At 46.8% G+C, this 21,812-nt stretch overlaps 1 protein-coding gene across 3 annotated transcripts in view; it reads left to right on the top strand.

Moving 5' to 3' along the window:
- The window catches only part of LYPD6 (LY6/PLAUR domain containing 6), a 39,866-nt gene that overhangs the window by 13,720 nt on the left and 4,334 nt on the right, over positions 1 to 21,812 (top strand). For all 3 annotated transcript variants that reach the window (XM_075512031.1, XM_075512030.1, XM_075512029.1), the window contains 3 exons: positions 13,741 to 13,901; positions 15,379 to 15,477; positions 21,101 to 21,231. In XM_075512031.1, coding sequence (XP_075368146.1) covers positions 13,784 to 13,901; positions 15,379 to 15,477; positions 21,101 to 21,231 — 348 coding nt within the window. In that variant the 5' untranslated portion in view covers positions 13,741 to 13,783. The remainder of the gene's footprint in view (positions 1 to 13,740; positions 13,902 to 15,378; positions 15,478 to 21,100; positions 21,232 to 21,812) is intronic.

Consider the following 21,812-nt stretch of genomic DNA (forward strand, 5'->3'; position numbering starts at 1 on the left):
TGCAAAAATTATGTGAAAAGATTCACGATACTAAAGGGGAAGGCTCCCTGGTCAAGGTTCTCTGGTCCATTGGAGGTGGCAGGTGTTGGGGTGAACGGGCAGCCGATGGTGAGCCTCACTCACCGGCTTGGCACTGTTTCGTCTCGCCCCTGTGGCCCCTGCCCAGGATTATGATAGACAATCGTTGCAACCAGCAATGACACGCTAGCACGTGCTAACGACGGGCCTTCGTTTCTGAGTATCACCAGAGTTGACTTCACTCATGAGTTGGGTGGAAACGGTCAACCGTTTGTTGTGGTCAACCGAAAGTGCCTGGAGCTCGCAGAAAGGTCCCCGGTGCGGTGACTTCCCTGCCGTGCTGCAGAAGCTGGGGCTCTTCTCTGGACGTAACAGATTTCCCTTGCACTTCCCACGGTGGAATTTTATCGGATAATCTTGCTGTCTCTTTATAGTGCTGGTTTGCTCCATAAAAGAGTCTCGCTTTTTATAGTTCTTTTTTTAGTGTCTTTCTTGCATTGGTAGTTCGAGATCTTTACAGCTAGTGCATGTTTTACTTCAAAAGAGAACAGAAATGCCATTTTTCTTTAGTTAGAACCCAACATGGATTTAAGCGTGTAGATGGGTTTACAGCCAGTGACTTGTGACATAATGAGACATTATGGAAATTAAATCAGTCTTTCCGTGCCAAAATGCGTACCTGTTGGTGAGTATGGTGGGGACGATCCTAGATGTTGGCGAGTAATCTGTATTTTATCTATAATATTCTTGGAAAGGCCATCATTCCCTGTAAGAACCTTGGCCTGATTTAATTTTTCATGAGTTCTCAATTACATATAAAAGAGAAATTAACTAAAATAGTGCCACAGAAAGCAATTTGGAATTCCTCTCATCAGGCATGTTCTCATGTATCCTTCAGACCAGTCAGATTTTTGAATTTTCAGCCCATTTGCTAGTTAGTGTCTCTGTTGGCTTTAGGGCATAAACTTCTATCATACTTTATTCTAGGCTGATTTAAATTTTTTTTTTTTTTCAGGTTTTCAATGATCTGTAAAATCTTTCAAATAGGCAGTTCTTACTAGTGCTTGACTTATTGTCCGGATTTTTTGTTTTTTTGTCTGTCTTTTCAAATAATGGTGTGGGCCACGTTTGCGGGCCTGGTTGTGCTGTCAGCTGTATGTCTTGCACAGCAGTGCTGGCTGTGCTGACCCGTGGGCCATGCTTCGTTAATGCAAAGGAGCCTTCAGCCTTTTGGAGGAGGTTTCTCAATGCTTAGGGAGGTCTTTGCTAGGAAAGAAGTATAAAGAAATATAATGATATTGGCCTAAGTTGGAAAGCGAAACTGGACAAAGTTTCAGTTCAAATGTTTTAAAGAAAATGGTTTTATTTCGTCTTAAATATTCCTTTGTCTTCGTTGTGGTAAAAATATAGCAGTGTTGTGGCTGTGACTGTGGAGTGTCTTTGCTAGGAGCCTGTTTTCTCCCAAGGCTGGAGGAAGAGATGTCCTCTCAGGCTCATTATTTATAGCGGTTTATGCTTACTGTCAGCATTGGAAGTAATTGTCAAAAAAGGTCAATTTTAGAGAAATTAGTAGATGAAGAGCAGTGTATTTTCAAGTCAGATCAACATTTCACTGATCAGACATGGATTCCTCAACAAGTTGGGGGTAGGACTGAGAGTGGAGATCAAGTCTAATGAAAACCAGTAAATCATGGTCTTCCAGCAGTGAAAATGTCAGCGGTGACATAATGAAAGCTATATATTGTGGCCTGTGGAATGCCAGATGATTCATGTGTGAAAATTAAGCAACTGGTTAAATTGGGGGGGCACATTTTGAAAACTGCATCTGCTTTTAGCATGTTCTGTAGGTAAGTGTTTAAGGCAGATGAGTTGGAGCATGATTTTGAGGTATTCTTCAGCTATGCTGGAGATAACATCTCTTAGCTGGCAGACACCTGAATTACTGAAGATACTCCATAAACACTCTGTACCTTGGGAAAGTGGACTTTCTAATGCCAAGATGATGAGGCATTTGGATCTAGCAACAGGCACAGCAGATGAAGAGATAAACAAAGGAGCAGAAGAGTCTGCAGTGGAGCTTGATCTCCAGGAGGTGAGAGGTTTGATGGAGCAGATTGAAGGTGGAGCAGGAGGAGGTCTGCCGTAGCTCCCGGTTGCTGATATTGAATACACTATTTAATATCATATATAACATTTGCCATCTGGTGAACTAATGATATTAAAGCGTCTCAGCTGAATGAAACGGGCAGTGGCAGGGATGACAGTGCATGGAAAGGTGGTGGGCGGAAGGTGTTGACAAAGGTGTCAGGGCAAACGCACGAGACATCAGGGTGTGGGGCTGGTTACAGCTGAAGACAAAGGGGGGATGAGGATGTCAAAACCCCGCAGAGGCTTCCTGACCACCCTGCATGGGAGCCTGCCCCAGCTGGGCTTATCAGAGGCACAAGACCGAAGGGGTGACAACTCCTATGTTGCGGAGATGTTCCAGGATGGAGGGAGAAATTATTTTTTGAAGTTTAAAGTTCAACTAATACCAAGTAGAGGTTATGTTTTAATTTGTGTACTGAAGATTGGTAAAGTTGCCAAGCAATACATCCTGACCCAGTGTGACCAGCTGCAAAAGGACCTATGGGGGTGCCTGCTCCAGTTTACCCCAGTGAAGCAAGTCAGGAGAGACCCATACCTGTTTGTACAGCTGTGCCTCTGCGGGAGCGGGGCTACAGCGGCAGGACAGCAGACCCATTAGCTTCTGCATTTTCCTCATTTTCTTATAGGGTGAAGTGTAAAGAGACGTGGTAAAATTGTTCAGCGAATGTGGTTTTCCTCTCCATCCTGGACAACCCAATCTCTTCACACCTCAGCTCCTGTTCCTTTTCTCTGCTGGTCTCGGGCAACGTCCAACCCTTCGTCCTGGCTCCCAGGCTCTTGCTTTAGTGTGCTTCACTCTCCTGATTTTTGTTTGTTCCAATTTTATTACCAGAACCAGGGTTTACCTGTTACGATGGGCACCGGGCGGTGGTCCCATGAATCTCAGGATCTTGCCCGCCGAGTCTTCCTCTAAGGTCCCAGTGGTCTTCCTGCCCCCTTTTCCTCTTAGCCCTTTTTTAGGTAGCTTTATTCATGTATGCATTATTTCTGCCATGAGACAAAACGAATGTATGAATATAATTTTGTTATTTTGGGAAAATATCAGCTAGCCAGGCACCGTAGTTTCAGGGAGATTCACTTTTTCTATCCTTGTGCGCTGTTGTTATTTGAAGCTAACCATGAATCGACACGGTCGATAGCCGACAAGCTCCAGGTAATTATTTCTGGTGGGTTAACATAACAATTGGAAGCAAAAAATAAACAACCACAAAACAAAACAAAAAACCCCAGCAAAAACCAACCAAAAAATCCTTTTCTGACATTGCTTACAAATGAACAGGTCTGTTTTTGTGAGAAACCCGGGAGGATGAGAGCCTGGTTTTGTGCTTGCAGCGATTCTAGCGCAACAGTGTCTACCTCTGTGCAGTATCTTGGTTTACTGTTATTAAGAAAGAACAAATATAAATATATGCATTAGCTTTATGACATGTTAGCAGATAATTAATGATCATGGGAATGTTTCCCTGTGTCATATAACAACAGTATTTTTGATGAGAAAGTTGCATTATGCCCGTATCCTTGCTTATGCCACTTGTACGCAGTAAAATGGAGGAATGATTGACAGTGCTTAGCTAGAAGTGAAATGTAGGGAGGGTACAGAGCGTGTATGAAAACCAAATGAAAAATTAAATGCACAAGGAAACTGGTACAAGAGGGAACGAATATGCCTCTGCTTTAGCCCTGGAGTTTTCTGCCTAGTTAATTGACTTTATAAGCGGTTGCCTCCAAACTGAGCTCTGAACAGCAAAGTGCTTCCGATCACTTTAGCTTCAGAAAGATGAAGTAAAGCTCGCATTAATTCAGCTATTCAGCTTGCGTTATGAATAGCACGTACCAAGGTGCAGCAGACTGTACCGCTCTGGCAGACTCCGTTTCAGCCGGGTTGCAGGGCAAGTTCATCTGTTAATTGTGATGGCATTAACAAGGGCGCCTGACTATTGCAGAGGAGCTTTCCGTCAAAGCAGAGGGTAAAGAACTTTCTGTAGGAAGGCAGGTATATACCGCTGCTCCGCTTCACGGGCCGCGTACGTGCAGACGCGTACCCGGGAGCACCCTGAGGTTTCCGTCTCAGAAACATCCGCTGAAACCCATCGGTGCAGCGTTGGAAGCCTGAAACCGTCACCGGAGTGGTGGCTAAAATGAGGATGGCATTTTATAGCTTCCCATCATGGTGGAGACGATAATTTTCTTTTAATTGGCTTTTTTTTTCACCAGCAAGTTAGAAGAATAAAGGAATTGCATGGCTTTTTCTGGGAGGAGAAGTGCCAAATAATTAATTGGCCATTGAATTCAAGTAACACTTGAAAGTCTTGTGAAGCAGAGGGGGAGTTGTTTGTTTTGGGTTATGCTGGGTTTTGTTTTTCTGGAAAAGGTATTGAAAATCTGAATGAATTAATGATGGTAGTGTTTGTTTACTCCGTGGATTAACTAGACAGCTGAAAGAACACTAATTAGTCAGTTCTAGTTGGGGTTTCTTTTACATGACCTAAATGATATGTAGCTTTTCTAATGTTTATACCAAATAAAATATGCATTAAAATCAGAGGGATGGCAGTGGAATAACTTTGAGAAAAGCTTTATGAGAAAAGTATTTGAATTTCAGTATCACATGACGGCAATACAAAATCAGATTAATTTTGCTCTTTTAATGTAACTAATTATGGAAATTTCTGCAAAGAGAGATTTCCTGCGAAGTCTATTGTAGTCCTTGTGGAGCAAAGGGTGGCAGTACAAATAAAATAGCGCAAGAGAAAGGTCTTACTTATTTGATGCACAAACCAGGTTTTGGATACCACCTCTGACTCGGCTAGGTGCGGACGCACACAAACACGAGCTACTTTTTTCTACCAAGAGAAAAATGAGAATGAGATACTTATCTAAAGGATCATTGTGCGAGGCGTGGGTCGTTGTTCATTAAACTTTATGTAGGTGCCGAAAGCGTATAGCTGGGAGCGGTCAGCCCATTCCCAATTATTTCCCTGAGGGTTAGCTGCTGCCATCGGCGCGGCGTCTTCTGCAGCTCCGTTTGAGATGTGCTCTTTGGAAATGAGCAAAAGCAGACGTGTTGTCCTCAAACGTGTCCCCTCCCTTTGTGGCTTGCCGGGATTTTCGATGCCTTGCGCCAACGGGAATTCACGCGTGGGTCGGGAAATAAAAAATGGGATGAACTTCGGGTGAACTGCCAGGGCAACGGAGCCCTTCTGCAGCCTAATCTATGTGGGTCTGGGGCTGGAACAATACCACCTGGTGTTCATTAACTACTACACAAATATGTTAAATTGTTTGGAGAAAAAACATGGCATTACAGTGTGAATGGGCAAAGCAAGGGAGTTCATTAACATCTCGCCCGTTGTGAGGAATAGTAACGGCCCAATCCTGTTTACACTGATTTTGGTGAAAAAGCTCCGTTTCTCTTCTGCGAGGGAAAAGCTCAAGTTTTGAATTAGTTCATAACAATAAAATCTCATTTCCACAATACCGTGTTTTCAGGGCTGATCGCTCAACTTCTACAAAGCTCGCTTTGGGTCGATGCCGAGCAGTCTGTGACTCGGTGCCTAATCTAGCATGTCAAATGTGCGGGGTGATGTCCGAGAAGAACTGTCACAAATCGCTCGGGAGAGCTGAGGGGGAAGGCAGCAGCAGAGCGAGGACACAATAGTGCAGATTGATGTATGGTTTTATTAAAGCACAGTTTGTTGCATGACGGGCAAGCGTTTCGGCTCACTCTTTTAACGTCTTCTGCAGTGTTTAATACAAGAAGTTTCTTGTTGTCGATACTTTTGGTACAAAAATGCTGGAAATACTTGCAGGAAAGTGGAAAAAAATAAGTTTTTTGAAGAGCGCTTGAAGATGCGCTTTTCACCAATTAGATTTTGGGATGTCACGAAGCTGTTTTTTTGATTCGGCCCAAGCATGCTTGGTTAATTGGGTAGAACTCATTTTTGTAATCAGAAGGGTTCGGTGCTTTGGCTCTTTGCTTTGGTCTCTCCCCAATTATTCTGTGTAACAGTCTCCTTTCACAGCCAGAGCCACAATCCTGCCCATTCGAAAATGACGGGTTTGTTTGGAGACCTTTTTCCACAAAATCCTACCAACCCTCTCTTGCAATTTTTTACGTCCTGAAATGTTTGTTGCTGTAGCACAAATAGACTGTTCTGTGAGCTTCGTTCCTTTGATCCTTTAGAACTACTGAGTTTGTGCTGATGATCTTCCTGGTCTCTAGACTGTCCCAATTTTCTAGACTTAATAAAAATGTAACCTTAAAAGCTTAGCGGACCATCTCATTCTTTTAAAACTGCTGTGTATATATATGTGCTAGCCTGGTACATAGACTAGAAAACTATTTTATTGACGAGTTTCATGTCTTGGTTGCAGATGAGGTCATTTGCCAGCTATCTCTTCGTAAGCATGGGATACGTTCTCCTGGGGTTTTTTATTTCACTTGTCTTTTTGGCATCTCTTATTCTTTGGCTACATTTTGTTTGGTAACGTGTTGCAGTATCTTTCCCTTTTTCCTAGCAGTTGCATTGCAGAGTCGTAGGGTCAGTGCTTCCCGGTGTTTTAAGTGCAATGCTCTTACGTATTGGGTTAAATGTAAATAGGAAAGATGGCCTAGGATGATCCCAATTGCTGTTGCCATACCGAGCCTCACTAAAATTTAATTTACTGCATAGGCTCAGGACCTCGTTTTCCTTTTCCCTGGGAGAGCATCACCACCCTGCCCGCTGCCCGCACCGTTTCACCGTGAGGCCGCCAACCCTGGACCGCAGTCGCAGCCTCCCCGCCCGAAAAACCCTTCCCCGGGTGCCCTGGGGCCGGCTGCGCAGAGCCCTGCACCTCCTTTTTCTATGAGACTTTCACAAGGAGCGGAAAGGAGCCGTATGCAACGTGTGGTCCGCACAAATAGCGTCCCTGCCTTGGAGAGAGGAGCCCTTTCGGTGGCCCCGGTGAACTTAAATCTTTATTTAGGAAATAATTTACCCCCCTCTCTTCCCCTTTGCAGAGGGGCCCGGCCACTGGAACTCAACGCATGTTTTTTGGCTTCTTATTAGCAGGAAAATCCCAGGATTTCTGTGCTCACGCATGGTTTCCTTATCCTCTGTCCGCGTGGAGCCGGGCTGTCTGGGGGCTCCCGGCACATTGAGGTCAGCCCATGTGCCGAGGGACACGGGAGGGGCGAGCACCGGCTTCCGAGCTTCCCGAAGTGATCCAAATCCTGATCTTGTGCATCCCGTTGAGTTCAGGGCTTGCTGCCCCTGCTGCCTCGATTGCATGCCATGCAAAAACCTGGGGGATAGGGCTTGAAATGATTTATTAGATCATCCACGTCCATCTTGTTGCTAATCCAGAAGTGTTCAGAGTCACAGTCTTGAATATTACGTGTAATTTAAAAAAACTAGTGGTGTCCCTGCACCACTGTGTGTTATATATGGTGGTGTGAAATGGGGATGAGTTATGTCTAACTTTGAATATCTTGCTTTCTCAGTTTGCCAATTAATTTGCATAAATTGTATTTTCTCATATGAACATCATGGCCTGCCTGAATTTTAAGCTAACTTTTTTCCTGTCGTTTATGCCAAATATTAAGTCTCTGAAATACTCAAGTGAAATATATCTGTTTCATCTCTCCTCTGTGTTTATCATGAACCCGAACTATCCCCTGGGGATGCATGAACGTAAGGGACATTTTACTACAACTCATTAAAAGATGAGGGATTTGTAGAGGTCCTAAGAAAAGTTAAGCTTTCCCTAGTCAGACTGAAAAGATAAATAATACAGGTTGAAAATAGAAGCAATGTGGGACTTCTGAAATAATCGTGAAATCGCATCGTGTTAAAGATTAAATTGCATCTGAGGGAAGATGGCGTGAGAAGGAACATATTGCACCCCCCTTCACTTCCCCAGGACGTGGGCTTTTAGCTCAATGAACTACAGGCTTTGTAATTAGCAGCAAGGCGATTAGATCGTCTACGTTTCTGGGAGTAATTTGTGCAGTAATTGCGTTCGATTGTTTAATTACTCATGCTCGCTGTAATTGAGGAGAGGTAGCGAACACCTTCACAAGAGCTCCTACAGGTTCCTTAGATAGAAGTTGCATGTGCTTCACTACATCCCATATTAGCAGGAGGGTAACATATATTTAACCATTCCCAGGGCCAAACCACAAAGAAAATTCTCTAAATGGCAAGAAGCTGGATTTGAAGGCGATTCAAATGAATTCCATTTTTTGTTCAAAATCTTCCTGATGTTTTTGGTAGGAGCCAAAAGGCAGGAAATAAACAGAATAGACCAAAAAAAAAAAGAGGTTAATAATTCAGCAGGATAGGGATGGAGGGGGAAAATTGCAATTAGGGCTGGCAAAGTTGCAAAGTCTCTGGGATTGCTGTTCAGGATCCTGCACAGCTGGTAGATGGGAAAACTTCCATTGCAATTTGGATTTGTCTTTGGACAGTGATGACATTACACAGATAGAGATGTGGGGGTTTGTTTTTGAAGCTGTAGAGAGATGCAAATGAATACATATATTATCGTTTCAATAGTGGAAACGCCAACCTGTAGCTTTATGTGGGCTGGAAGAAAGGCAGGAGGAAATGTAAAGAACAGTGAATTGACTCTTGCAATTGTTGGGAAAGGCACATTGGTGATGTGCATGAGGAGGAACTACTGTTGGGTAGACTTTGCATCCAGGAACAGCTCTTCCAGCGTTGCCACACTGGTTGTAGCTCCTTTGACTTGGTTTATCACTGATGAATCATCATCATAACGTAGTCGACGGATGGTCCAGCTGACCTTGCGCAGTTCAACTTGCAAGAGCAAATTACTTGAGCTGTGGTTTTTGCAGTTTCTCACAGATGTTGCTGCTTTGGCATGCTGTGCTTGATACTTCAGGGCTGATATGTCTACTGCCTGCTGAGAGGGAGCTTTTATTTGCTTTTACTATTTTCTCTGAAGGAAGTGTTGCTTTAGGGCGCTCCGAGTTGGAGGCTCTTCCAAGTGAAGAGATAAGAGAAAATATCTTCAAGATGAAATGAGGTAGTAAGCTATAAAACTTGGACACGTGGCCCAGGCAGCGAGGAGGAGATGTAGGAGGAAGGTGGAGCCGAGATGTCAGCAGAAGCACGAAGCTCGTGTGAGACTGGGCAACCTCCATCTGCATCAGATGTCCAGGGAGAGCCGGGCAATGCTTCATCTCCCGCGGCAGGGAGCGTGTGCTCTACTCACACAAGGAGGAGAACCACAGAAATGCCCACAAACCAGGAATTCCTTCATGCCTGGCTTTGGCCAAATGGTTGTACAGGAAGATTTGGTGTCTGATTTTTTTTTTTTCTCCTGAAATGCTGCAACATTTGCTGCAACCTTGCAGCCGGCAGCAGCCCCTGCTCGTGGCTGTTGGTGAAGACAAGCTAGCAGGTATCTACTGAGCTTGCAAGAGGGACAGGAGGGACAAATACATCCTCACAAATAGTGGTCCTCTCCGACAACATGTCTCCCCCAGAACTGGAGGTCTGACGTTTCGCAGCGCCTCTGCTCGAGGGGTCCCTGGTCCTTCCTTGGAGGACGGGGACCTTCCATTGTCCCCGGCACTGGTGACAGCGAGGACGACATGTCGCCACTCTAATGAGACCTGACAAATGGGCAACTGGGCTACCGCTTAGGGAATTTAATGGTTAATTTCCATAGCGCCGTGTCAGGGCAAAGGGCAGGAAGAAGTAATCCTGCTGCAGAGCAGGGATGGGGATGCCTTTCCGTCTGAAAGGTGCTGGTGAAGCTGGAAAGATTGAGTTAACTAGGATTTCTGTGTCAGCGCCCAAGACCTTTTATAAACAGACTGTATGATCTAAATACCATGTGACTATTTCCCCTAACCGCAATCCCCTATCAAACTCAGAGTGGGCCATGCCATGTTCTATTAGGTTGGCGCACGCACGCTGCTATGCACGAGAGGCCACTGCGTCTGGAAAGGAGCCGAGTTAATTCAGAAGGAAAAAAATGCGTGCCCGTACGCTGGAGAACAAGTCTGCTCCGCGAGCAGCAGTGTAGCACTGTAGTCGCTGATATGTCGGCAATCACGGTTTGAAAAAATATTTTTGTACAACGTTTGGCGGTTTTGGCTGAAAGCCATGGACTGAAAGGGGCTTGTGAGCGAAAGAAAAAGTCTCCATGCCCTTGATGAAGCTTCTTAGGGCTTATAGGCTTCATGAAGAGAAGTCGTCTCTGCAGAAAATGTCATTTTGGAGGATTTGGGGGAAAAAAGTGTAACTGAAAACAATTTTTTGTCAAACGTCTGCAGGTTTTAAGACAGTGCATCCATACATATATACCCTTCCTTTAAAAACAAAAAAGTGATTACATTTTATTTTTATGTGTGGGTGTAGAAACAGAGAGAACGAGTGTGTTCACAGAATTACTGTGCTGAACAGTAATTATTGAATATGTTTGGTTTTATTCAAAATAGTTTTTGATATTCCACTCTCTGTGAAATATCAGTATTACCTCAAACATCAACGAATATTTTCTCAATCGGATGGAGTATATATGTACACGTATTTTGCCCCCTGTGCAAGACAGAACTATGTGTACCCATGGGTAGATACTCAGAGTATTTGTGAAATATTGAGTGCTCAGGTTCCTGGCAGTAGGTACTTCAGATTTATCTATTTTTATACTGTCTATGCGTGTATGAAACGACCCGGTAGAACATGCTTGCTGTGAAGAGCAGTGTCTCTAACGGTGGCGGGCGTTTTGTTCAATAAATACTTTCTACTTCAGTAACTGCCGTAGTTCAGAACAGTGGCCAGCCTGGCCTTGCTCTGGTCCGCTCAGAATTATTTTGTAACACAGAGGGGTTTTTTTAAAATTTTAATTCCTTACCTATAATTAAACCTGTTTCAAACATATAAAATAGAGGTGGGGAAGTGAATTCTATATATTTATTTGTGGTTCTTGCAACTCATTAGAAGTGGTGTTGGCAATTAAGCTACTTGTAATTACAAGAGGCACGATGTGAGTATTTTTAGCGTGCAGCTGGAGGATTTCTGCCACCCTTTCGGGCCGGACTAACAGCCGCTTGTCTTCTGAATCTGACGCCGAGGCAAGTACTAACAGCTACACGCAGACATTTGGAGATGGGCTGAGTTAAGCAATTCGCCCCATAAAAGGGAGCACGTATAGAGAGGGAAGACTGGTGTCCTCAACTGGAAGACTTTGATCAGCACTGTAAATGCAAGTAGGGTTTGTGATTACGATGAGAAAACCCAACAAATTCATTTCTTCTTATACTTGGGAGGAATTCTTGCCATTATTTTAATCTTGCTATGTTTTAACTTAAAATCTTGCTATTTTTCCTTCATGTTGATAACATATGTTAATCGTAGGTTGCTGCTGAGAGTTGTGTTGAGCTCTCTTTGGGAAGGGGGTCCTAATTTTTTTTGTACTATAACGCAGGATTGCTGCTGAGGCCGTGTGAACCGATCAAGAGTTTCACTGCGAACTGCTGATTTCTTGAAATGAAAAATGGGGCTTGTAAAATCTGCCTTGTTTTGTTTGGGATAAAAAAATAATCCAAAAATCCCTCTCTCCTCCAAATTATCCTAACAGTATGAATATTAAGCAATTTCCACGTGTGAAACCCAGTTGCCGTTGAGTAGCTCTGGTCAAGCAGCGAGCGGAGAGGCTGATGTGTGCGCGGGGATGGACGGGTCTCCTCTTGGGTAGGAAAGGACAGACTCAGCTCAGGAGTCCCAACACATCTTGTTTCCTCGTGCTGAGCATCGCCTGTGACTTGTGTGACGTACAGATACATGCCCCGAAAGCAAACTCTCCCGCACGGGAGCGTGTCTACCCGGTGACGTTGCTTGTGCAGCTGATGGCTCCTGTTGTCCTCAGCTCAGCACCGTCAGGACAGCATCACCATTTGGCCAGCTCAGCTCCAAGTCCGTGTGTATTTAGCCACGAGGAACCCAAAAATGTGACTAGTCCTAAATCCACGCACGTACCCGGCTCCCTCACCGAGGTGGGCTCCAGCTGGCTTTGCTGGGGGCTCGTCCTCCAGACCCCACAGAGCTGCTGCTCCCATTTCTTTTGTCTCTCACGTGGTTGGGAGAGGTTGTTTTATTTCCTTTCTGCTTCTAATCAGGATTTCATTTTCCCCTGGCTGATACACATCTGTGGAGTAAACCCAATGGAAATCGGCATTTCCCTCTTTGTAAGGTTAAAACAACAAAGTTTGATGCACCACACTCTGTGTTATCTGTTTCCCTCACTATTTTTATGGATTTCACAGTGTTTTAATAAAAAGGCTGTTTTCAGATAAGAGCCAAGGATAATGACAGCCCCCGCCACGGCCATCGTGCTAGTCCTGTGTGGGTCTCTGCTGCAAGACAAACACTTGGAGGCAGAGGTGGAAGGTTACATCGCGGCCCGTGGAACATCTTTCCTGGAAAAAAAAAAAAAAAACAAACCCTCAAAAATTGATTTATTAAATAACAGCTACCACACTTTGAAAGTTGCTTAGGACATAGCTGGGTATTGTAGATCTCTTGGTGGAAAAAAAAAACCCCAACCCTGTGCTGGATGGATGCCAGCGGCCAGGGGAAACCGAGCGGCTCCTGCCTGGCTCGGCAGCTGCGTCCTCTCGGGGCTTTCCGGTCCCGCTTGGTTTCTGAGGCAGGTTTTCATCATTTTTAAGGAATTGTAATAATATGAGCTGCGTATTGAACGATGCATTAGCGTTGTCTGTTCCTGGAGGGCTCCCCACAGCCTGGGCACAGGGATTGGGATGCTCCTGAAAGCTGCTGGGTTTTGGGATGGCTTCACGGGCGGTACCGCGGCAGGTATTTGTTTCTGCTGAAGTTAGTTCCCTTCATTCAGGGATGTGGGAAAAATACTCTGCATCGTTTGCCACAGAGGGAATAAGACCCTTCGGAGCACGGATGAGGAAAATGCAATAATCATTTTATGTTATTAACAGCAGCCAGCTGAGGTTAGAGACAACCTGCAGCAGCTGGAGCTCCCCGCCTTTCCTGAGATATGTGGAAAGTAATGTGGAGCTTCTGGTTTGCCGAAAAGGTGCATTTTTGAAGGGTGTGAGCCTGTGTTGGAGTGTGGGTGTGGGAGACCCATTGCTGCTCCCCTGGGCATCCCGACAGGTCTCCAGCTACCCTGTTTCCTTTCTTCCCGGTCTACTTCTGCAATTTTCCAGTATTCTCTAAAAGAAGCAGTTAAATCCAATTGCAGTGCAGTCTCCGATGACTTTATCAACATCCTACGGAGGTTTTTGAAAACCAGTCGCCGACCGGTGAAAGCGTAAACGGTGACAAACCCGACCGCCCTTCCCCTTGGCTCCCGTTTGCAGCTCTCTGGCTGGGAGCGGGTTTGCCCCAGTCCTTTTCCCAGGCGGTGCCAGGGATGTCACCGAGCGAATGTAACGACACCGCTGCCTGCCCCTGCGGGAGGGCAGCTGAAGGCTCAAGAGAGCATCACGGTTTTGGTGAGGTTGGGTTGCTGGGGGCCGAGGTGGTGGCCGGGCTCCTTGCGGGTTTCCTCTGCTCACCTCTGTTCTCTGCTGTTGCCCAGGTGAGGTTTTTCGGCCACCGCATGCGTACGGCTTTGCCCGGCGATGGCCTCGCAGCCCACGCCGGCGTGGGTGCTGCTGCTCAGCCTGCTGGCCAGCTGCCTGCCAGCCGTGCAGCCCAGGGACTTCACCGTGAAGGACATCGTCTACCTCCACCCTTCCAGTAAGCCACCTTTGCGCGGGCTGCAAAGCCACGGCCGGCCGTGGCATGGGGGTAAGGACGAGGGCGAACGTGTGTTAAGGCAGCAGAAACGTTGGGGTTGAGCTGAATGCTGAGCAAAGATTAAATAAATATCCCCAGTGCTCATAAAACTAGTTGATATAAAACCAGACCGTTGCTTCCCACAGGGATTAAAGGACAGATGGGGTTACGGGCAGTTGCTGAGCATGTCAGGAGCTTTTTGTTCACCATTTTCTGTTCCTCAGTGATCTCTCTGGCCGTAAGACCAAGCCCCACGGCCAGGCAGTTTGCCCAAGCACATCAATAGCTGTGAGCAAGGGCCAAACACAACCATTTGCAGCCGTGGCACCACCCAAGCAATGCTATAGCAAAGTTATGCATCTTTACGCCTTCCGTGGACTCTCCTTTCACTAGTCTGTTCACTTCCTCAGACACAAACTTGTTTAATTCTAGAAGAAGACAGCTGTGCCTTCCATGTAGTCCCAGAGAAAACTCACCGCCTTTCTGAATTTGGCTGAAAATTCTGTACAAGGAAGATGAAATTCCTGGTTTATGCCGTAACCACGACCTGCTAGAGGTCCAGGGTGAGAGGGTTGAATTTAATTAGTGCTGTTGTGTTGTCCCACCCCAAGCTGTTGCTTGAGGGCAGCACCAGCCCCACCAGAGATGCTCCCACCAGAGATGCTTACCCAGAAGAGCCTGGGGAAACAAGCAGTGAAAGCCTCTTGCTTCACCTCTCGTACCGAACGGGGTCTGGCCCAGAGCCGGTGGGCAAGGGGAGGAGGTGAAGAGGAGGGAGAGAAGTGGCCTGCCAGGCTGCGGAGGTTCAGCTTACTTCGCCCCGTGGAGATAAACGTGACCCGTTCACCATTTGGCTTCTGAGAAGGTGGCAGCATCTTGAAGATGTATTGAATGTGCTACAGAAGCCTTGCCAGGAGACCACTTAAGAAGTTACGCTCTTCGTTGGGCGAGATAAATTAGGATGGAGTCTGCTGTTAAAAACTGGAGGTTCAGCAAATTGATTTTTCTTTCCTTTGGGGAGATCAGCCTGCCTTCGGAAGGGGTAGCTCGTTTCCTCGGTGGGAACAGTTTCCAGAAGTATTTTAATCCATCTGATATGTTGTTATCAGCACTGATAAAGTAGCAGTATTGGATGTGAGCTCTGATACCAAGAGAATAAGCACTCCTTGCTCACATTAACTCCCTTTGAAGTCAGCAGTGGGCACTTTTGCTAGGTAAACACGGCTGAACTGAGTCCTTATTGAATCTCCGTGTGCCTTTCCCGCATTGCTATTTGGTGATAGGATTTTTACAAATCAGGACCAACTTGATGAAGTTGACAGGTATACTTGTAGAAAGATATGTCTGAAGAGAACAAACGCTGCTGTGTGCCTCTGACAAGCGTGGTAGAACCAGATTAATTGGCTCATTTTAACTGAATATTGTCTATTCCTTTCAGCCACACCGTATCCTCACGGATTTAAATGTTTCACCTGCGAAAAGGCAGCAGATAATTACGAATGCAACCGATGGGCTCCGGATGTCTATTGTCCCAGAGGTAACCACCTGCATGCTAGCGTTTAATTTAAACCCACCTTACGACAACCGCTCGGTCCCCGCCGCAGGGACAGCCCTGGGCCCCCATTATTCCTCACGGGTTCTCGGGTGCTGGTGATTGCTGCTCCCGCTTGTAAGCCTCCTCAACAAGAAAGATGTGTAAGCGATACGAGTAATCCTTTAAGCTTTTCTGTCTCTGCGGTGGATGAAGTTTAGGACTTTCATCTACTCCCCGTACTCCTCTAGGTCAGCTGGAAATTAAATCAGGCTGATGTTTATTTCAGGGCTGTATTTCTCTGACTGGTGAGTACGGGACCGGTTCTTGCTTTGTTCGCTTCCCTCCCTTATGGCGCAAGCCCGCACTTCAGGGCAGCTGAGACGGCCTCTTTTCAGCCGGCATCAAGATATTTTCAATATTTTGGGCTCCTAACTCCCATCGGAGTCTGAAGTTGGGAACAACTCAGAAAGAGCTTTGGGATCCAGGCACCCAAATATCAGATCCCGGTATCAGTGAGACCCTCAGATCTCCTCCCCCTCCCTTACCGCTTCTCTTTTTGAGGCACTCACAAGCATTAAGGTTGTCCACGGCCCCTGACGAAGCCCTGGACACGGGCTGGACGTGGACCGTGTCCTCACCAGCGTGGGCACCACGTGTGGGCAGGAGGCAGCTGCCACGGCAGCCGGGGCCGCGCGGGCAGAGGGATGCTGCCGGGGCTCACCGCTTCCCCGGTCCTTTCCGTAGGCTCGGCAGTGCTGTTCAGCATCCATCCGGAATGTCTGTGGTCTGTTGTGGGACATTACAAGTGCCATCAGAAAATATTTATTTTGGAAAGAGAAAGACCGTAACCGGCACTGCAGGGAGGAACCAGCTGTTTTTGCAGCCTGTGTCAGAGCGCGTTATCTGTCGCAGAATTTATTTGCTTTGAGCTCAAATCGGCACAACATCAACAACAATAAAAGAGATCGGGCTGGCTGGCATCAGATGAGACCAATATTCATGGACGCTCCCTGCTTTGACAGGAGTAGGTGGTCTTTAAATGACCAAGGACGGTGTTACCCACGGTACAAGGAGAGAGGCGTGACTCCAAGGTCTGCCTTTAGTGACAACCAGCAGAAATGACTCGACCCCCCAAAAGTGCTAACCTGCAAAGAGGAGTTAGTACTTAATAGCTGTTTAGGGGAGGGGACAAGCATGCTTTGGTGCATCTGTAACTCATCAGCTGTGTTCAGCCAGGCCGGAGCTGCTCGTTACGGTCACCAGCCCTCCTGCCTGCCGGTACAAACACCCACTGTTGGTGAAGTAAGGCTGGGGTTTTAGCCAGGAGAAGGGGCTAGCTGGAAATCTGAGTCTATCTTTAACCTTCAGAACAGAGGACTTCTTATCTCCTTAAAACGGAGGGATTCGATAACGCTTTACTGCAGGCAGAGCGTGTTAGTGCCCAGACTGCCCCGACATCGCGTGCCTTGGGGCTGGAGCACGGCTCTGCCTGCGGCACGGACCCCCTGCCCCTCGCTGCCGGCTTCTGGGGGAGAGCACTGCTGAGTCAGCAGTCGCTGTGTTTCAAAACACTGGGGAACAGGCCTGGGCTTAAATGCTCTGTCCTTATTCTGTGCAGTGGAAGCAAAGCTGATAATGTCATTGCTCCCCACGCTGCAGAAATCAGCCGTTGCTTCGGGATGCTTCATCACCGACGGCTTTTGTTGGCGTCTCTTAGCTTTACATCCAATACGCTTCCACATCAGAAAGCTTTTATTAAGCCAGCTTGTTTCTTTGTGGCTTTAATTTTCAAATGTGGTTTTGAGTTCGTGTAAGGAAGCCGCAGGAACGCGAGCTGAGGTTTGAGGCGTGACTCCAGGCGTGCGCTGGGGTGATCTGCTCAGGTAACCACCTTGTCTCGGGGGTCAGAGGGGTATGCTCACGGCATTGCCTCCCTCGCTGCAGTGACCCCAACCCTCGTTGGTTCGCTTGGGTTAAGTGGTGGGAGAGAACGAGAGAACTCCATCCTAGTATTTGCTATGATTTTTTTTTTTTTTTAAAAAGACAGAATGCTGTTAAAACTAAGGAAAACAAAATATTTTCATTAACTATAATGTAGGACTTACAGGGAACCACATTTTGTGTATAACCCAATTCATTATAACGGAGAGTAAAAACATGAACCCCTGTATTGAACGGAGATTAGAAAAAGCATTTCCTAGAAGGCAGGCCTCCTGCTGTGCATTAACCATGTTTTCTGTTATTTATTAGCTTCAGCTCAAGCAGAAACTGTGTTAGTGATCTAATTTGTATGGAAATACTGCACTCAAAATACTCCCAGTACTCTGGTTTTGGATGGCCTGTGGGTGGGCTGACATCTCGATGGTGGCCACCACCACCACCGTGATGTTCCAGCCACCGCAGGCGGCACCCTTAGGTGCTGTTAGAGGCTGCGGTTTGGGAAACGGGCTCTCAAAAGTCAACGTGTGACTCTGGGCCTTTTGAAATACCGGATTCAGTGTTTCCCTACCCACTCCTGGCAGGTTGAGACTGCGGCTGTCTGTTGTGTCCAGGCCTTTGGAGATGCCTCGTAGCTGAAGCACGTCATGCGGTCTTTGCAAGACAGTTCCAGCAGAGGAAGGAAAAATGCCAAAGAAGAGGTGACGGTGTCACCTGTCATGCCGGGGGTCCGTGTAAATCGACGGCCCTGAAAATCCCCCAAATAATCACACAGAGCAACATCTCGTTTTCAGATGCTTTTGTAATGGAATGTGTTGCTGGCTAGCCTGAATATTACACCACAACCAGCCTGGCTCTCCAGTGCCTTTAAAGACACCCCGGAACTGCAAAATTTAGGAAACCTAAATCCATGCTTTTTGGATACCATACCACCAAGACCCATCCCTAGCCTGTGGCCGTACTGCTGCCTGGCCTGGGCACCGCCGAACTTAGAAGCATCAGCTTTCATGCTGCAATGTCTTATTTGAATCGCTCTAAATTTCTCTGATATTTTTGGTAAAATTTTTATAGCATTGAGCCCGTGTTCTTCCCGGGCTCAGCTTGGAGTTCCTCCTCCACCCCTGTGGCAGGCAGCCCCCCGGTCTGCAGAGCAGTCGTTATGGGTTAGACGTGGCCATGTTCCCCACCTCTGCTTTGCTCTGGGCTCTCCCAGTGCTCTCCGGCCCAATCCTTTTCATAGCGCCTGTCTTCATTACGCTTAGCCTGCTCTGAGAAGAGAGGCAAACCTGAATGCAGTGCAAAAATTAATATTAATTTGAGTGAGGGGATTTTGTTGCTTATTGTGGATTTACTCCGTAGCTGCAGCCCTGCCTTGCAGGAGATGATAGCCATCAGTGATGGCTGTGCGAGGAGAGCGTGCTTGGTCCCTCTGTGCAGGGGAAAATACATATGTCCGAGATGATTGCACAATATTTTCTAAAAACACACTTGGAAGAAAGAACGAAACAGCCTTAGAAGATTTATGGGGTGCTAGAAGCTTTATTTGTTCCATCTGGGACCTGTCAAGGGTGAGCTCCGCTGCACAGACAGAGCCGTCGCAGGAGGAATAAAGCTCCAGTGATGCACGCCCAGATTTGCTGGGGAACAGCACTTCCAGGCAAGGTCCTGGGAGAAGCTCAAAGCCGTCGTGCAGAGAGTGCTTCCCTTGGGGGAAAACTGGCTGTCGTGGTTTAACCCCAGCCGGCAACCCAGCCCCCACCCAGCCGCTCGCCCACTCCCCCCCGTGGGATGGGGAGAGAATCAGAAGGGTAAAAGTGAGAACACTCGTGGGCTGAGATAAAGACAGTTTAATGGGGAAAGCAAAAGCCGCGCACAAGCAAAGCAAACAAGGCATTCCTTCCCTGCTTCCCGGGGGCAGGCAGGTGCTCAGCCATCTCCAGGACAGCAGGGCTCCAGCACGCGTAACGGTGACTGGGGAAGACAAACGCCATCGCTCCCAACGTCCCCCCTTCCTCCTTCTTCCCCAGCTCTATACACTGCCCGTGACGCCGTATGGTATGGAATAGCCCTCGGGCAGTTTGGATCAACTGTCCTGGCTGTGCCCCCTCCCAGCTTCTTCTGCCCCTGGCAGAGCACGGGGAGCTGAGAAGCCCTTGCCCAGTGCAGCACCAACTAAAACATCTCTGGGTTATCAACGCTGTTTTCAGCACAAATCCAAACCAGCCCCATACCAGCCACTGTGAAGAAAATTAACGCTATCCCAGCTGAAAGCAGGACACTGAGCTTCACGCCTTAGTGCAGGAGAGCCTGGCAAACGCATTAAAAGCTGCGTGTTGCAGCCCTGGCCGGTTTGAAGGAAGACAGAACGCCGAGCATCCCCAGCCTCTGGTGATAAGTTAAGTCTGTTTGCTGTGGATATTGCACTTGAGTTAAGAGCAGGTCAAAGATATGACAGACGTCTGAGGGGTTTTATTGCCTAATGAAGAACGTGTTCAGTCGGCAATCTCACTCGGCTGTTGCCGAATGCCTAAAACATGAGAAGTATGCAGGGCTTTGCCCATCGGAGATGAGGGCTGAACAGGAATGTTCGCTTAAAAGTAATTACACTCCTTTTTTCCCTCTGTGAAAGCAACAATTTTATTAATAATAAGGTTGATTAATAAAGAAGCAAGGTATAATTTAGACAAGAAATATATAATGGCATGTTTCCTGTGTTGAAAATCCACTGTTTTCATCTTGGAGTGCTAGGAAGGGGAACAGCACCTTCAGCTTCCCTCTGATGACTAAAGCATGAAATAAACCCAAGTTCCTTTACGCCTGAGGATAACCCCAGCACTTGTCAGTCATCCCGCTTTGAATTTTCTGTGTGTTTTACAAGCGTCAGTAGAGGAGTAGCTCAAGAAAGGAGGAGGAGGAGGATGGTGTCCCCTGGGGACAAGGGAGCCCACAGGAGAGGCGTGCAGAAGATGCGGTGGGCATACCGGGGACACAGTCCATCTCAGGGTGCCTTTTCCAAAGCCTGGGAAACTGAGAAATACAGAAGCCTTCCCAACTGTTCTGTCGGTCTTTTGGCATTATCTTATAGATGATAAAGCTGAGGAACAGAGAGGGTGAGGGATCTTCTGCGGGCTAGGCAGGAGCTGTGGGAGAGCCGGGATCAGAGCATGAGCAGCGAGGACGGCTTGCGTGAGCCGTTAGGATATAGGGAAAGGCGTCTCCAAGGTGTAATGCTTCAGGCAGTTCTACAGAATTAATGGCTGTGCACGAACCTAGGAAAAAATTAAACCTATACAAATGAAAGTCAGCTTCAGACATAAACAGGTATTGTGAATGTTTTCTTGTTTTACAGGCAGTTCCTATAAAACTAACAGTGCACAAGATTTGGGCTGTTTATGGGAACCTGCCTCCGTAACTTGATTATCCAATGTACGTTTATCTGTAACATATAGACCCACATCAGTACTGGAAACAAATCTCCATGTTCCAGAGTGCTTTGAAACCTCAGGTTTGCATGTGGGTGTGTGTATTTAGTGACATTTATGTATAGCAATAAATACATCAAAATTATCTTTTTTTTTAAAACCCACAATTTGAAAAAAAATCTAAGACTTCTTTCCTATTTCTTCCTGTTTGTAGATTATCACAAAACTTGAATTTGACAGGTAAACACATTTTTCTGTCTTTCTAGGTACAAGATACTGCTTTAGCCAACACATGATGAAAGTTACTGGAGAAAGCGTATCTGTCACCAAACGCTGTGTACCATTAGAGGACTGTCTGTCTACGGGATGCACCTATATAAAGCATGAAGAATACAAGGTATAGGCTAAAAATTGCCTTTTTCTCATATGAAAACTGAGCACAATCCTTCTGGCCTCGACCAGAAGTCTGACTGGTTCAGTGGGTAAATCAGCATCTTCAAAAATGAAATTTCGCTTCTTAACGAGCTCCAGCTCATTTCCTTTTGTTACAGAAACACAGGAATAACCTCTCCCGGAACAAAAGAATCATCTCTTTAACTAACTCTCGGGCCAGCAGCTCAGGGGAGCGAGCCGCTCCCTTCTGCCTGGGGAGCGCTTTGCCTCTTTGGTCCCCTCTGCTCTGCGACGGGTGCTCGCCGACCGTCTCTTGCTTTTCTTACTGAAACGGGTAGGGGAAAGCCCCGAAACCTTCGGAGCAGACCCTTTCCATCTGAAGCAAACAGTTATTTGTTAAAGATTTTTTTCCGAAGGTCTGCAGTTGACCTTTTTGAACTTCTCCAACAGGTTAAAATAAAAGAGTTTTCTGAGCTGCCAGGCACGCCGCAGCCCCATCGCTGTTTTGCACATAATTTTATGCTCTCTTGGCCTCGGGTGCGTTAGTCTTGGTGCTCTAAATCTCTGTCCCTGGCAGGGTACGGT

Source organism: Mycteria americana, chromosome 9 (genome assembly GCF_035582795.1).
Source record: "Mycteria americana isolate JAX WOST 10 ecotype Jacksonville Zoo and Gardens chromosome 9, USCA_MyAme_1.0, whole genome shotgun sequence".
NCBI lineage: Eukaryota > Metazoa > Chordata > Aves > Ciconiiformes > Ciconiidae > Mycteria > Mycteria americana.